Consider the following 18225-nt stretch of genomic DNA (forward strand, 5'->3'; position numbering starts at 1 on the left):
GAGCAGAACCTTTATTGCTCTATGATTGCCATGTCCTAAAAGCAGCAAGAACTTAAGTGCTTTAGCATCTCCACATCCTTGTCAAATTTGGCCAATGTTTACTGCACATTAAAAATGTCCCATGGAAAAGAACTGACAACAGTACGGCAGTGCAAACCTTGTTTCTTTAGAAAAGCAGGCTAAAAGCAGGAAGAGCTGGAGTGCCTCAGCAGCACTACCCCGAATGCACCATCTCCTGGTCTAGGACAGTTCTTTGGAAGTCTCCTTCTGCCCAGACTGAAGCCAGAAACTTTCTTGAAACAGTGAGTGGTCCTCAGCCCCAGGCCCCCTGACAGACTCCCAGAAGCAGGCTTCGGTTTTATTTCTCCTCTGGGACAGTGGGCCCTGCACTCTTGCTCAGACCCTGCAAGGACTGCCCAGGCCTCCCCAAGTCCCAGTGGCTTAGAAACATTTTATCAGGAGACAGTTATGGAAATGCCAGATTTCTAGTTCCATGCTTTGAAGCACACAGAAGTTAGAGAGATTCAGGAAAGGGCAGCTTCTTAGCCAAATAACACTTTATCTTTAAAAAACTGAAGACAGGGTAGATGCTTCTGGAAAGCGCATTGCTGTGTACAATACCCTCACTATCCTCGCTCAGCTTGGGGCTGGATATTCTAGGCATCTGGCCTGCTCGCTTAGTCAGCATTTTCTGCCACGGGGTAAACAGCTGCTTTTGTTCCTTTAGTGCCAGCCTTCCCATAGAAGCATCTTAATCAAGAAGTTGCCTGTCTGCATGCAGTCCATTCAAATGCACTGGCCAGGCACAGCAATTTGCAGCAGCTCTTCTTGGCTGCCTTGAATTTTAGTCTTTGTCCTGTAGATCACATTCCAATGAGAGATATCAAGCTATAAAATCTTATGGCATATTACAGTCAGACACTACAACTTGTATTACAATAAAACCACAATCACAAAAGAAAAAAGTTAAATTTATTCATAAAAGCAGACTGCCTCTGAGCCACCACACATTCCATGGAAGGGAAGAAAAGACAAATACTGTTCCCCGTGTCTCCCCACCCCTCCTAACAATGCGAGATCTCTCCTCTGGAGAGAAAGAGGACAATCTACATGTTCTTAAAATGTATGCACACTGGCTAATACTGTTTAAATGGTGAGGTCTTGTTTATCAGAGCGAGCCAGGCATTTACGAGTCTGCCAACTTTCACTGGGACCCAGGCTCTGATAATACCACTTGCATTCCTCTGGAGATGAAGAGTTATGAACTGACCTATTTCTGACATGAAACCTGAAAATTAATCCCATCTACACTTTGGCAAATACAATGCAAGTTACAAATCCTGTTTTTCTACAAATTCTGCTATTCACTATTTTCTTCTTTTCTATCCACCCAACAAAACCTGCCCAACAGCACGGCAGCTAGATCCCCCCTGACACTACAGAGGACAGATGGGCCAAGCATCAAGTGAATCTCAGTTTTGAGAGGCATCCTCCAGCAATGCCACAATGCCAAATTATCCATCTAAATAAGTGAGCAAGTGCATGCTATTGATTTAGCATGGTGCAGCACCTCCACCGCCCTTGCAAGCAGCACAGCAGTACTCTAGGGCCTTCAACCACTGCTGCACAGTGGTGCCAGCAAACAAAGCTGACAGCACTAAGCCACCCAGGAGCCCCCAATTTTAAAGGAGGGAGGGAGTTTTGAGTATTCATATACAAATGGTATCTGCCCGCTTTGTGGAAGGAGCGTGCAAAGCATATTTCTGTCTCCCCAGGTCTTCTATCACACTCATTACCACAGCATCTGAAAATGCTGAAAGATAAATACAGTCCTCCAGGGGGATGTCCTGCAAATCTCTTCACAATGGAGAAAGGCAATTCACTTCTTAGTGCATGCTTGTGTTTCCAAAAAGCTTTAGGCAACATTCCTTATCGGAGATCAAACCATTTCACTAATGTGAAATACTTTATTGAAACAACCTTTCTGAAACCAAGGCTTACTCCGACAGTCAGACACTGGGCATTCATAGAATTATAAGCTGCCAACAGAAGGCAACTGCTTTTATCCAGTAACTGCACATCCACTGGAGAGAATGTTGGAAATGCTGGAAGAAAACATATTTTAGTTCCCCTCTCTCTTTTCATCGTCCCTCATCTGTACTTGGACCTCTCTTTGTCTTTTGATTTTTTAGGACTTCTGCTTCTGTCTGCTTTTCTATCCCAGTCTCTTATTCGGAAGTCTTCTTTGTATTTGTCTCTTTGTTTGCTGTAAGTGTAGTCTCTCTCTTGAGATCGGCTGCGACTCCGATGCCTGTCTTTCTTCTCACTCTTCATCTTCTCTCTACAGCGTTCTCCTTCGTGTTTTCGATCCGAATCCTGTTAGAGGAATTGAATAGATATGCAGTTACAGACAAAAGGGGGAAATATACAAATACATGAAAAGAACTAGAAAAAAGAGTCAAGCATGGCCTGTTCCTTAGTGAAGGCTGGTACTACCTGACACAGATTCACATCCCTGATGATTTCAAAAAGATAACACATAAAAAAACCCCACTGTAACTACATGAAGAAGAAAGTCTACAGCTTCGGTCAGCATTTATGGAAAAAAACATGGCTGCCAGGCATGCTGCTGCTTGTATTTCCTAAGGAGCTTTATCAAAAACTGCTTGTATCAGGCATTCAACTCAGATAGATATTATCAAACTCTTCAGAAGCATCACACAAGCTTCTAAGCTAGATTTGGATTTTAACTTTTATCTAAGCAATGGAAGTATTTCAATTATAGGTTTGGTTCAAGCCCTTATGCATTCCAGTGCTATGAAGATGCAGAATGCTTTTTAAGACCTGCCTGTAATAATCCTTAATGGCCTAAATTCTAGGCTTCAGAAAAATTAATGACACTTTTACAAAGACCAATACTACACACATACACATGCACACAAACTACTTCACTTCCTTGAAGATAGAAGTCCACAAGAAAAGACAACATGGAGAATCCGATCCTTTTAAATGTGTAGTCGAACAATAACAAAAGCAATGAAAAATGAGTTGTATTTTTCAGGCTGATGGGTATGAAAACAGAAAACACATGAGGATACACTCATACACAGACATAGTAAACTCTAAGGGCTACAAGTTTGTCTAATTTAAAATGGCCTAAAAAGGAGAGACCAACACTATGTACGTGTGGTGGTGCAAGCCCCTCCTCTCCCCAGTCACTCCGTACTTGGTGCAATTCCTACCCACCTGGGCCACACATCGATCTAGGGTAAGTCAGGGACAGTCTGGGAAGGCAGTGAGCCCAAGCATTAAGACACCCCTCTTGACATTCCTAACTCTTGCTTTCACACCACTGGAAACAATAAGCAGTGAAACCAAGCGTTAAGGCACCCCCTTCACATCCTTGGCTCCTGCTTTTCTCATTATTTGAAACAATAATGATAATCAATCACCTCCTGACAGCCCAGTGCACCTGCACCGTCCACTTGTACCTGGGTTGGAGCCCAAAGGGGGTCGCACACTCTGGGCAAGAGTGGAAAGCACCAGAATATTCTGTCATTCCGAGCTGGGCTGTAGTGGGAAAACACCTGACAAAAGTCAATTATCTCATACCCCATAAATAGCAACCCCAAGCAAGACCCTTTGAGCTCTCCTGGATCGCAGGAAGCTGTGGCCAGCATCTCCCCTGAGCTGGGACGCCTCTCAGGACCAAAGAGGTCTAAGGACCATCTGCAGGTGAAGTCAACAAAAGGCCAGGGTGAAGTTCTGCTTCTCAAGGCTCAATTATCGCCTGTTGAGGAATGCCCATGCACTGTGACTGTATTTACTCTAAACTCAAGATGGAAGAGGGAACTTTTATCTAGAGGCTAGTCTCATCTATCTGCCTCCCTATAGAGAAAGAAGAGAGAACTTTTTTACTATAGGCTAGTTTCCCTATTTACATATTTCACTGGATCCAAGCATTTCCGCAGTGTTTGTGCGATTGTCTGTCTGTGTGTTGTGTGTATACATATACATTTAGGATACCTTGTAGTAAGTTAGCGTGAATCTTGTCATTCTTGAATCTTTAATTAAGTCGCTATTTTAATCATAACATATTCTAGTGAATCACCTTATTAATCTTTAAATTGGTTAATGATTGAGTGCTACTAAAATTTTACCTTTGATTTACCTGACACCGTTAATAAATCTTAAATTGTTGCTAAATAGTAACTGTGTGAGATACTTAACCCACGACAAACTGGCATAGTTGGCAGGATACTAAAGCAGCATCCGCGACAGTACTTTAAGTGGTAATGGTGTTTCCGCACACACACAAAAAATCTTAAAAAAAAAATACCGCAAGTTTAGGTAGCCAACAATGAGGAAATTCTGAATTTCCCTGGCTTTCTGCGTATTGTCACCAAGAATGCCGACTGAGTGGCTCTGAAGAGAAATGAGGTTCAGGTAGCAAAGGAGGAATTACTGTCAGTAGAACACCTGCTTCCCTTGTTGCAGCAGGCAGACAGTATGAAACCACTGAGACAGTGCAGCAGTAAATGAAGGGAAGATGGCTTAGCTACTCTGATTGTGAAATGTCACACTAACAAGATTATGGCACAGCACACGCTACAACAACTATGTGGAGACACGAACACCCGCATAGGCCACAGCATCATAGCAATTTTAAAAGTAAAAAAGAAGATCACTTAGAAATTTGTCATTTCATTTCAAGGAACTCTAAAGATTTTCTTAATACACAACACTCAGTTTTGACATGTGAACTCCTAACATTTTCAAGCACTGCTAAAAACTATTTTGACGTTAAGATGTACAGCGAAACAATATATAAGAGGAGCTTCAGAATCCTGCAGAAAGATACATGCACAACTTGCTATTAAGAAAGTGGTTGTCACTTCTGTTTTGAAGCTATGATCACTCAAAAGTTTAGTATCACTACATGCTCTAGTAGACAGACACCATTTTATGGGATTTTAAGACCACTATTAAACACAGATCATTATGAACTATCAAAAATGTCTACATTAAATTACACAGTATTTCTTTCTTAATTTCAGATACAATTTTCATTTTTCTAAATATATACTCATGACAGCAGCATACACAATTGTATGGCTAAAACCTATACTGCATGTACAAACAAGCAAACTTTATTTATTTAAAAGAACAGTGAAAATAAACTCTACTCAAGGCCGAGCTTCTATCCAGAAAACCAGTGACTAGGGTAGTTCCCAGAGCAAACTCCCAGAGCAAACACCACCTTTAGACAATGCTGAAAGACTAGAGTTAAAATAAGCAACATAAAACCCCTGGATCAACACACACATCAATAATCAGAGATTTTATCTTTAGCTACATAACAAAAAATTTCTGCTACTGCTGGGTACAGTAATCTCACTGGGGGCCAAATGCTTATTCCACATACTGTCAAACTCTGTTTCAGTACGGACTTTAAAATCTGAATCCATCAAAAAGGAGTGGCGATTCCAGTTATTTACAAGATGCTTGTCCCTTCATCTTCAGAACGATGCACAGCCATATCATTCTTGTACCCAAAAGCCTCAGGTTCTATTTGTTTGAACAAGACGACAGGCTGCAAGCCCCTTTGTGGCAGGGCCCGAGTAAACGTCAGATGATGGACAGACAGGTGGAGTAGAGAGGAACAAGACAAAAATATTGGCAAGGAAAACAGATGGTGGGCTTGGTGCACTGCTGCCTCTTAGGTGGCTTGTTGCTCAAGTGTCCTCCCAGAACAAGGAGAAACAGGAGAAAAGCAGAACAGCAGTCAGTTGAAAAACCTACCAAACCAACACTGGAGACAGGCTACTGGCCAAGTCAGCACAGGAAACAAGTTAGGGAAGACATGAAAGTGAAGACCAAGAGCCTACGTTGAATGCCACGGAAAAGGACAACTTGCTGAAAGGATTAAAAAACAGTCACAGGAGCATGGAGCCAGATAAGCACAATGACCTTCACAGAAGCATTTGGGGTACAGGTGTACAGGGCAGGTCTGAAAGTGCCACAAAAAGGTCAGCACGGTAGCTAATACGATCACAGTGTGAAGAAAAAAAGTAACAATTTGAATTAATAGGATGAATGGCATCTTAGTTCCCCCAAAAAGTGGTCGCATTTCCCTTAAATAAAATTTTACCTTTTTTAAGTCTTTAGCACAGAAAAAAAGTCAATTTTTTGAACACTCTTAAGTTACTAAAAATAACGGTATTTTGAAACAAAATCTTTTATGCCCTATCCAAGTCAGGAACATGCTGTTTTCCTATTGGAAGTGGAAGACAAGTGGAAGCCTACTTAAAACCAGGCTCTCTCTTACTGCTAAGTCTAGATTTCTCAATCCAGGATCACAGCCTCTTATCAGTCAATGAGTAAATGATGCTCATCCCAATTCTTAATCCAGCACTGTGTTGGTGAATACCCATGGCTTTGACAAAAGTAGTAACTTGCCAAACTGCACTTGCATGTAAATCAGCTAGAAACACCATGACTGCAAAAGAAGAACAAATATGCCACCTCTACGTACATTACACACACTAGTTAAAGGTTAAAAGGAGCAAACACATAGAGACAGCCTTTTTGAGAGGGAGATTTTTTATCAAACTTGACCCTGAATAAAAAGAGAACGGCGTCCAATAAGCAGTAAAAGCAGGAAATTAAAACCAGAAAAATCAATATTTTGGCCAAAATCATGCACTACAGAAACCCGAAAATCATGATTTTTATGTCTCACAAAAATCCACTGGACAGGCTATACTCCTCCATTGATCCAGTTATAAAAAAAAAATCCATTTAACCAAAAGAGAAACAAAGTCATAACATAGATCTCAAGCAGAAGCATGACCTCTCTTCAAAAAAACTGTACCAAATCCTATTCACAAACCCACACGGCAGTGTCGCCTCCTGCTCCGGACCCACATCCTGTTACCTACTAAAAGCAAAGCACAGCATCCTACCTCTTCTAACCTCTGGAATCAAGTCAAACAGCACAAGATTCAAAAATATATTCTTAAAACATCGATGCAGAGGCTGAAGATTCAGGAAATGGGTGTCAGACTAAGAAAAGGATGAGTCAAAATACACTAAAGAAAAAAAAAGAACAGGAAGGTAACAGAAAAACAACTCAGCATCATGGAAATTATTCAGAAAATAAAACCCCTTCAGTCATTGCTGGAGCTGGTAGCACAAACTGCACTTTCAGTTGCCAGAACTTCCCTTGTAAGACCCTGTTCTCTGTTAATCAAATCACAGTAGGGGCTCATGGTGGAGGTTTATGTATACATAATATAAAAAGCATGGATATTGTGGTCTTTGGCCAATTAATTGTGGAAGGTCTGCTCTTGTTTTGTTTTAAAGTTCTTATCTCAAATATATTCTAATATCTCCAAAACCAAGTTAAGGGAAAATGTTTTCTTTGCCTACACTAAAAATGCTACCATTCATCAAAAAAGTTTCCATACTGTTATGCTTTGTGCTGGTCTTGGTATTCATACTGAACAGACTCTGTCTCAAGAACATGCCTCCTCCCCCTGTTCTTGTAGGAGGTTCCCCAGATTACGCCCAAATTATAAATCTAAAAAGGAAAAAAAAAATTACATTTTGTATATGCTAATCAGGATTTGTTAGCTAAGTCGCCTGCAGATTTCATCTGGAAAGGGTCATGCCAAAGACACTGAATCTCTAAATCCCACTGAGTGCACACTGCTCAGTATGTACATACTACACAGTACACACTAACACGAGTATTCAAGTACAGACACAAAGAAAGATTCTTCTCTTAAATTCATTTTCACAGCTCTAAGAGGAAACTGTGTTGCTTGCCATCAGAGAATAGAAGTAAGCCTCCACCTGTGACTGTGGGCATAAAGCTAAGCTATTTACACTGAAATGGGTAAAAACAAGCAACAGAGAAGAAAGCAGTAGGAAAGTAGAAGATAGCAGAATACAGCACCAGTAGACTACAGGAACATACCACAGTAGGAGGAGGCGACTAAATCACAAAAAGATACACAGAGGCACAAAGATCAAAGAGTCAAGCACTAGAAAACACTATTTTCCAGAACCTGGAAATAGCACCAGGAATCCCTCTGTCCTCACACTTTTGTGCTATGAAATCCACTGCTAACATGCCTTGCAGTCCCCTTGTTTAACAGCCTATTGCTGCCAGTACTTGTTGTACCACGTGAAGGGGTGGAGACATCTGAATGATTTTAAAACATTCTCTGCTAATAATGCATGACCAGCCAGTCCCACACATGTAATTTCAGAACCACCAAGAACAAAGACTACTTACAGAAATATCTGTTTCAAGAATGTTAAAGCAGCAATGTCAATCAGACAACATAATAGGAGGAAGTATAAACCAACATTAGTTCAGACCTCTTGTATGTATATGCTCCAATTGAGCCTTTAATTAACAGATCCCTCCCCTCCACCCAAAGGATTCCGACCGAACCAGTATACAAACAGTGACAAAAAGACTTGTACCACAAATGAGCAATAGGGCTTACTAGTGGCCCTGAGAAAATTCAATTGCTAACATTCATCAGAAAAGTTATTTTTAGTATCACAGCAAGAAGTGATGCAGTGGAACAACTAAATCATGTATGCTCTCTGTACACAGAACTTAAAGCAGTATTCAAAACTCATTCCACGACAATGGCTTTATTTACTGTGCCTGAAACCTTATCACTTTCTGAAAAATAGCTGGAAGACAGCTTTGTTCTTGCTCATAAAGCTTGCAGTGTTAAAATATTGGGTTTGGGGGGTTTTTTTCAGCTTAGCTCAATTCTCTCTAATGGTCACACTTCGATAGTGGTTAACCCTCCACTTTATCATTGCAGACATTGTTTCCATGGAACATCAACATCTTGACTATCCTAAGTTTACAGAAATGTGAGAATGCTGACCTGCCAGGCTGCAGTGGAACTAATGAATGACAGAACCGCTGTCTCCTGATGACCTCTCCCACAGTCTGAGTCTTACAGCAGTATATGCTTGCACTACACAGATGCACGAAATATAATATAATTAACTACTAGTTTATGACTGGGAATATATGAAAAACAGGTTCAAAGTGCTGAAGGTCTCCAACTTTATGAGAGGCTACATTTCCTATTCAGGATGTTTTGGCAAAAAGCCATTCAGACATGCCAAGCTTCAAAAGTCCAGGAAGATTTGGAAAGCCTTTTTCATAATCAGATACTAACATCAGCCTTCTGTACGTTTACAACTGCTGTATTTTATGGGACTTTGCACACCATGTCCTCAGTTCAACATCAGACTTCTTTTTTCCTGGCTTCTCTTACTAGGAGAACAATAAACAGACAAAAAATTAATGCACAAAGAGGTTAGTACCTTAGATTTTTTGGTCCTCTTATCGTCTTCTTCATCTTCAGAGTGGTGGTGCTTTTTCTTCTTTTGTTTTTTAGCCAAGTGTGACTGACTTGTTTGGGACTCTTCTATAACTTCATCCAGCACAAGGTCATACTTGGCACTGATGGTGTTGGTTAAGGATAGAGCTGTTATTTAATATCAATAAATAGCAAAACATAAAAGCTCATGAAGCAAACAAACACCTGTTTATCAGACCAGGGTTTACCAAGACTTACGATGTATCAGAATAGGATCGCACACATTGAAAAAATCATCTGTGCTAAACTGACCAAATTCTGTCCTGTCAAACAGCACTGTCAGGTCCCAGTTCTCTTTTCTATCTGTGGATATCTGGACAAGCTATGGTCTTCTCTCATGCTCACCACAAGCAAAGCAAAGTCGCAGAGCATGATTTAAGATACTACTATCGTCTCATTTTGGATGCAGCAGGTCCCTTGTGAAAATACTTAAAACTCTGTTACACCACTGTCATTCCAGGGCTCTGGACTAGGGAACATTATTTACCTGCACACAACATGGAAGCACAACACCACATTCTGATTTGACTAAATTCATTGAAGTCATCTAATGACAAACACAAAATACTTAATTCCATCTCAAACACCACATGGTTATTATACGAAGCAGCAGCAAAACACCTATTTAGCAAGCTTTAAGAAGTCTTTTCCAGGCTCTTTTCATAAACTGTACTTAGTGCAAAAAACACCTTTGACCATAAAAGGATACTCCTGCTTTGGTTTTACCTTCTCTTTCAGAGCAAGTTTTGAAGGCTTGTCACGTTCCCTTTCGTACTCTTTAAAATCGTCCTTGGTATACCGCCCACCTGTCCACAGAAAAATATATTCAATTCATTCCAACTAAAAAAACAACCAAGATCCACACCTATCACGAAATTCTGCTTATGAATTGAAGGGCTCTTATAACCATACAGAGATTCATAGCTGCATACAGTTCCAGAAACAACACTGACATCTAGGTAACAGAATAGAAGACAGTAGAAAATTTTCTGTCCTTCTCTTGCTAGCAGATCCCACTAAACAAGATACGGCTTTCTCCTCACTCATGCCCAGTGGAGAAAACACAGGGACAGAATCACAAAGCAGGATTTAGCAACTAGTCACGCTCTGACTATAGGTCCTATGTCACACTACTTAAAATTCTGTTACTCTGAAAGCCTACAGACTATTCTCATTATGAAATGACTTTTTGCTCTAGGCTGCACAAAGACAAACCTCTGAGACAGCTACAGCTTAGGAATTCAAACGGAAAACTCTTAAAATTGCCATGTCTTGATCTAAAGAGGGGCATGACAGATCTAATTTTCCATCCATTCACTTGAAACTACCAGCTCACAGATTAATAAACTATTCTACAGCCACATGCTGCCATCTCACGGTCTTACTTAAAACTGCAATATTAATGGGTAGGTCAGAAATGGCTGCTGAAGGTGGAAGGACAATACTTCCCCTAGATCATTTTTTGGGTATCATATAAGCACAAGATGACAATATCATTAGCTTTCCCATATTTAGGACAATTTAGACCTAAGTTACCCAGATAAAGAAAAGTTTTTCCACGTAGTCAGTTAGTACAGGATGCACTGCAGAGCATGGTATAGATTACAAAGTCATCTCAGCTCTGTGCAGAAGCTGTAGTACCTCAGTGTCCACGACTAGTGTCCAGCATGCACAAATCGTACGCAATAATTGAGGGCTGACTGCATTTTTAGGCGAAGACGCACAAAAACATCACCACTGCAATGCACAGTCACCTCTCCAAGTCCAGTGTCTTCCTCATGTCCCAACAATCAAATAACCACTGTAACCATCTCTACCATCATTTTTTTCCTCCCAAAACATCCTCAAACACCTGCAGCTGGGTTTTATAACATGCAGCCTGCTATGCAACATGCCTGACCTACAGGAGGTGAAGAGGGGAAATCCCTGGCCTGAATACTGACTTTTTCTTGTATACACCCAACTGTCACACAGTGAACAAATAAAATAAACTAGAAAGTAACAATGTACTACCACATTATTTTGCTAATTAGTAATATCAAAACCCATCATTTTTAAAGCTTGAGAGGAACAAATTATTTATTGGTAAAAATAAATCTGATAAAAAGGCAATCCATGGCAACATAATGTTAATGTAATTGTAGCAAACCCTTCTACCCCTTCATACACAACAAGTGAAGCGAAAAGCTAGCAACAAGCTAGCGTTGCTCTATTTACTATAGTACCGGGAAAATTCATAGCACTGAAGATGAGAGAATTTAAGCTCATAACAATTGCTTCTCCTTACAGAACATTTACAGTTTAGAAGCCATGGCTTGGTAAGTTATGAGGGTCAAAGAATCGCAAGTGTACGTACCTTTTCCCTTCCACTTAATCTTAGCAACAGACTGGCTAAAATCCACATGTATCCGTCTGTCATCTATCAGCACATTGTCCATTTTGAAGTAGGCTTTCTCGCAGTCTTCCTCCTGATATTAATATTTCCAGAAAATTTTGAGCCATAATTAGGAATATTCACTGAAGAGCTCAAACACAAATCCAACTGTTTAATGACATTCATTTTTTTTTTCTAAAATTGCATAAAGAACAGCAGTTCTTGCATTGTGCCATTTCAAAAGAAATAGTTATGCTTTGTCCGAATATAAAGATTTCAAATTCCATTTCTTCAGTTCATTTCATTATTTTAAAAATTTAACAATCCAGCTACGTGTTTGGTACATGTAATACGTTCAGAAAAACAAGGGAAAAGGACAACAACTAATAAAAGTATCATTTTAAGTACATAAGTAGGCTAAAGTGAAAACAATTTTCCAGTGTTTTCCTGTTTTCCCCATTGATAAAGAGAAATTAGAAGACATAAACAACAAACTATGCACCATCAAGAGAACTCTACTACCAATCTCACATTAAGAGCACCATGTCGATAAAGCAAGCATCATTTACAAGCCCAATATCACAGAATCACAGAATGGTTTGGGTTGGAAGGGACCTCTAAATATCATCAAGTTCCATCCCCCTGCCACAGGCAGGGACACCTCCCACTAGCCCAGGTTGCTCAAAGCCTCATCCAGCCTGGCCTTGAACCCCTCCAGGGATGGGGCATCCACAGCTTCTCTGGGCAACCTGGGCCACTGCCTCACCACTCTCATGGTAAAAAATACAGGACACTACTGTACACACCGATCTACCTTCTTTCACACACCCTCTCTTTATGCAGCACGCCTCCTTCTTCTCCTAGCATTCCCTTCCTTAACTCTTCAAAGTCCTAATGTGCTCTGGGGATAAAAAAAAGACCTGCTCTCTTCCCACTGGTTTCAAGACAACCTAAGAAGAACATACTTGTATTGCTCGGTTGAATAAAGACTTAAACATTTGTCTCATTTAAAAACTACAACTTCTGTAACTAAGGCAGTAACAAAAAATATTATCTACCCCACACTTGAAGATTTCATTCTTTTTCCTCAATGGATGTATTCCAGAAATGACCTTTTACAAGCAGAATGTACATACACTATACCTAAATTACATACCTTCTCAAACTCAATGAAAGCATAACAAAGAGATTCACCAGTCTTCCAGTCTCGAATCACTTCGCAGCTGAAAAATTGATATGAAATTCAAGTGTCAATGCTGTTGGAGCAAAAAACGTAGGATAGGCAAGCACTGCTTAGAACGGAAAATTACAGTTAAAAAAATAATTCTTTAAGTCTAACAGCACTTGATTCTCAGGCCCCTACTGATGCGGGAGTGTCTGCAGAGAAGAAAGGCATGTGGCATTCCTTGAGTAATTATCACACTTAACTCACAAGCTGTTAACGTGAAGTACAGAACCAGGGATGACTTTCTGATTAATTAAATAAAATCTGTTTTCCAACATTACCGTTTGTTATTGGCTTTCTACATTTCACTAATGCAAGACAAGAAATTTCACCTTCTGTTTTTTCAGTTATTTTAAGGAAAGTTTAAACAGACATTATGTGACAGATTTTCTCTTCTTAGCAAGCACCTCTTTAGCAACCATCTACTTATCACACAGTTCACAGGGCAAAAGTAAGAAGCCTAAAGTACTGAATCAGTAGAAGCAAAATGGGAACAATACAGTATTGCATCAGTATTATCAAACTCTTGTATACAACATGTGAATTCTGACTAAAGGATGTTAAAGCTCAGACAGGCAACAAGAGAAGGAAATGTGGTATTAAGGTGAGATTTAATAAGGTCAGACGTCCCCCATCTGTACCAAGGAAGGCACAAATCAGGATTAGGATACACAATCCAAAAGGTGACCGAGAACAAAAAACAAAAAACAAAAAAACAAACAAACAAAAAAATATTTAAAAAGGAAAATATTAAAAAGCCAAATAAGGAAAAAGTGCCAAATAAGGGGAAAAGGCACCAAAGGAAAAAGTGCCAAATAGGGTAAAAACGCCAAACATGGGAAAAGCATTAAATAAGGGAAAAAACCAAATAAGGAAAAACACACCAAATAAAAGAAAAACCCAAATAAAAGTGCCAAATAAGGAAAAAGGTCAAATAAGGGGAAAGGCACCAAATAAGGAAAAAAGCCAAAAAAGGGGAAAAGCACCAAAGAAGGAAAAAGCACCAAATTAGGGGAAAAGCACCCAATAAGGAAAAAAGCACCAAATAAGGAGAAGACAAGGAGAATCAGACAAGCTATATGAAATTCCTTGTTCCTACACTTCCCTAGGCTTTCACTTAAAACCACTGCTGGGACAGGATACTCATCTAGCTAGATCTGACTCTGAAACCCCATTGTTGTGTTCTCTCTCCAAATACACGCAGGCACAGGATAAACCTCCAAACGACAGAATGCTACTTAACAGCCATACCTAAGGAGACTAGCGGGAATCAAGTTTGGTTTCAACAAAGAAGGTTTTCTTTTTTATTTTACAATAATTACCTTTTAATGGGACCAAATCGTGAAAATATTATCTCTAGGTCTTCATCTGTGGTCACAGGATTCAGTTTACAAACAAACAGCACGTTTTCTGGTGGCTTGACCTCTGCATCTGGTAAGTCTCCCACCTGTGGCATACAGAAAAAGACATTCATCACTTCTGCCTGAAGCTCTCTACATTTTATTGCCACAAGCACACTGGCAACACATCTTTCATATTATCTCAGACACATTCCTATCACAAAATCAAAAATTAATAAAATATTTTTCCTACTCACTGTCACAAAAAAAGGGTTTTCCGTAGCACCTAAAAATAATTATCTATTTGCAGTTCTACCACTGAGACTTCATGAAAGTCTCAAATACTTTCCACCTTGCTTTCCCTGTCCATAACATAACAAATACACAGTTCTAAAAGGTCAAAGTGTACTTTTAGACCCACTCTGTTATAAGAACAGAAGCGGACTGGGTCCATTCCTTAGTCTGTGTCTGTACCCAAGATAAACTGCCAACAGCTAGGATATGCCTAAATTTAAGATAGCTTGATAAGGATGAGAAGTTATACAACTTCGTTCAGATAGACAAAAAGAAGAAAGCATTCATTCTTACTAAGAAACAACACTTGCTTGCCGCACACACAACTTCAATGTTTGCAGTCTTTGATCAAAATTCCCATCCTCAAACTAGCAAATTAAGTTACAGAGGAAAACGCAAATACACACACCACCTCCTGTTGAACAGTAACACTTTTTTTTAAAACCTGAAGAAAAGACTAGTGATCTTTAAACAATTTACCTCCATCTTTTACTTAATATGCTAATAAAAAGGTAATGCATATTAGCTTAATAGCAGAAAGAAGCAAAATAACACAAGAAAGCAGCAGATTCCACTAAAAAGAACACAAAAGGGCCTTAAGAACATGACATGCTCAGGTAAGTTTACTCTTTTGACAAAAGAAGAATGGAAATAATAGTTGGGGTTTTTCAAATCAGTGAAACTAGCATTACACTTAGTATTTAATCTCTTCAGGTTATATAATGTAGCTCTCTAGTGCACACTATCCAGCAATACTCACAGAAAATTACTCCATTGGCTCACATACCCCACTTGCCTTCCTTAGGTAACCTTAACTTCCCCTGGAAAACAGGTCATTAGCCTCACTGCTGCTGCAAAACAAGAGCCCACATCTGCAGATCTCCTGCAACACTGTTACCACATCTAGACTGACCTTGGTATTAGTCTCTGCTGCAAACTATTCACCATAAATTTGAATTTGGTAGTTGTAAAGAAGCGTGATGGATTTACCCATCCTTCTACAGCATGTGCTCTTTTCCTTTTTCTTTTTTTTTTTTTCTTTTAAAAGAAAAAGACTTCAAAGCCTATTAACAATTTTTGTCAGTATGGAGTTTACAACTGCCAGCAGTTACCAAACACTGTATTTAAGAAGGTAGAACATAAAGTTAACTAATGTTAAATTCAGCTTATGCCACAGACGGAAGACAACCATTACATAGATGAATAATGTAATCTCAATGCCACTACATGCATGGCAAAGAGATTATCTCGAATTAGCTCGACTCTCTCCCATCCATGCTAAACATTTTCCAGTATTAAAGACATCCAGTAGTGTATTATGTATCTTATGGTTTTATTTGTGTGCATTTCTAGCAGTTTTTTATAAAGCCTCCGCTGGTCCACTTTTAATCCTGGCTTTGAAAACAAAATATCATCAGTTTTATCAGAAAACCACCTGCAGCGCTCGTGGTCAATCCTTTTCATTGCACCGCAGACATTTACTAGCACAGATTCTGAGCAATGACATCATCATCAGATGACCAATTTCAAGATAAATAATACACATCCTCTTAGACTTAATATAACATGCACACACACAGGAATAGCATCTAAAAGGAAAATACAGAAAGACATTCACCATTTCCAGAAGAATGGCACGAGTTTTTGCTTCTTTTTCTGCCTGAACTTCTTCTATTTCATCTGCAGACCGTCCTTTCAAGTCATCAATTTCTTCATCTGCTCCTATTCTGCCACTCTGAAAAATGAAGGAATAAACCTATTTATTACCAAGCCATGGCCAAAAACTCTTTCTCACTTTCCAAATATTACTTGGATTACCTCCCCCTTGCCCCTCAAGACATGAAGAATGCAGTATCTCTGCAGAACTGGGCTTTCATTCTGTTCTCACTTAGACTAAAAAAAGAGAGATGTTATCCTTGGGTGTTCCAGGCACTATGAACTACATATGAACTTTCAGGCCCAATTTGAACCATATTCAGTTAGATATTCTAAATTATTTTATTTAGATTTGATTTAGATTACATCTCATATTCAACATCTCGCCACAAGCATCAACTCACTTCTAATCTAGATAGCTCCTACCAGAAGCAAAGATAAGGAACACTGCAGTATCTGTGGTGTCTAATAAGACTCAAACATTAAGCTTAGTATTTCACAACAAGAACTTTATTTTTACACATCTACCTCTAGGCAGGCTTTGAGGTTTAATTTTTACTCCTCATGAGCATCTCTAGAATGCTTCCCTTCTTACAGGCATTTCTACATCAAAAGGCATATCTTCAGAAAGGCCATGGGGGCAGAAAACTAAGCATAAGCTTTCAAATTTCTACACAGTTGGCAGTGAGCTATTAAAGTCCATATACTTTTTAACATATCTGAAAGTACATCAGAGATCAACCACAGTGCAGACATATCATGAAAGCCTAATTCCAATATTGTAATTGTATCTATTAAGCTTAAAAATAAACAATATTATCTCTGGTCAATTTATTAATTGCTTGAAACAACTGGAGACATTGTCGCATAGCAACTTCCATAACTGCATGCTAGGGATAAGTTTAATTATTTCTTCCAACTTTTCCCCAAGAAGCTATCATAAACACTCACATCTAGTTGTTCCTTAGTAGGTTCTGGTGAGCGATCAGGAACAGACAAGCCAGGTGGATCTTCAAATGGATCATCTAAAATTACTGTATGATTTATCCTTATGGAAAACAAAATCAAGACCAGCATCAGTCATATGCAAATGAAACTTTCTTTACCCAAGTACCTGGAAAACAGCTCTTCTGATTCTCAGTTATATCCCAAGCAGCCAAACATACTGTATGTTTGTAAATACTACTACTGATGTTTTTGTAAAGGCAACACAGTTGCACCTTTTCTTATATAGTTGTTTATTTCATTACCTGCTTATTTTAACTGCAATAAAAGAGTATTTAAGATACCATACACAGGTCAACTGACATCGCTACATTAATCTAGTTTCAAAAAAAATATTATTTTATTTAACTGTAATGTATTCATCAAAAAGGGAAAAGTAGTCACACCTGATATCTTGATACGGGATAAAATCCTTATCTACAAAGGTTTCATTAATTGTCTTCAATACATCCATGCCTTCTGTCACTTCTCCAAATACTGTATGCACACCATCAAGGTAATCCAAGTTTTCCCCTGTAGTAATAAGAAACTAGAAAAGAAGATACAAAACCAGTAACAGTAAACAGAAAAATTCAGGGCTTGAGTTTTACCTTAGGAGAGGTACAACTCTCACTGAAATCCATGGGGGAACAAAAAAAAAAAAACCTCTTCCTGACTTCTGCGAGAGATTAGTCTTCTTCCATCAGCTCTGAAAACATGGTGAGCCAACCTACAGCTCACAGCCACTGCCTGAGGAAGAGAGGCTCTCTCATACAAGTCTCTCTCTGCACAAGCTTGCAGCTCTGGCTCACTGGACCCCTCTGTGAACCTGGCAGAAAACCGGACAGGCAGAAGAAGAGCAGACAGTTATCTGCCAGGTAGGTTTGTTGAGCAAGATCAAAAAAGGATGTGAGAAGCATCACAGCTGAC

General features: G+C 39.3%; 1 protein-coding gene across 1 annotated transcript; it reads right to left on the reverse strand.

The window, feature by feature from the left end:
- Positions 1-1950: 1950 nt before the first annotated feature.
- PPIL4 (peptidylprolyl isomerase (cyclophilin)-like 4) lies at positions 1951-17845 on the reverse strand (the record flags this gene model as incomplete). Its single annotated transcript, XM_010073321.1, has 9 exons — positions 1951-2376; positions 9367-9505; positions 10132-10228; positions 11779-11890; positions 12953-13019; positions 14344-14468; positions 16274-16390; positions 17263-17359; positions 17703-17845. Coding segments are annotated over 9 exons (1122 nt in total), but the record flags the coding sequence as incomplete, so codon positions are not given.
- Between the last annotated feature and the right edge of the window lie 380 nt (positions 17846-18225).

The sequence above is a fragment of the Pterocles gutturalis genome, unplaced genomic scaffold, assembly GCF_000699245.1.
Source record: "Pterocles gutturalis isolate BGI_N339 unplaced genomic scaffold, ASM69924v1 scaffold11042, whole genome shotgun sequence".
Lineage (NCBI taxonomy): Eukaryota > Metazoa > Chordata > Aves > Pterocliformes > Pteroclidae > Pterocles > Pterocles gutturalis.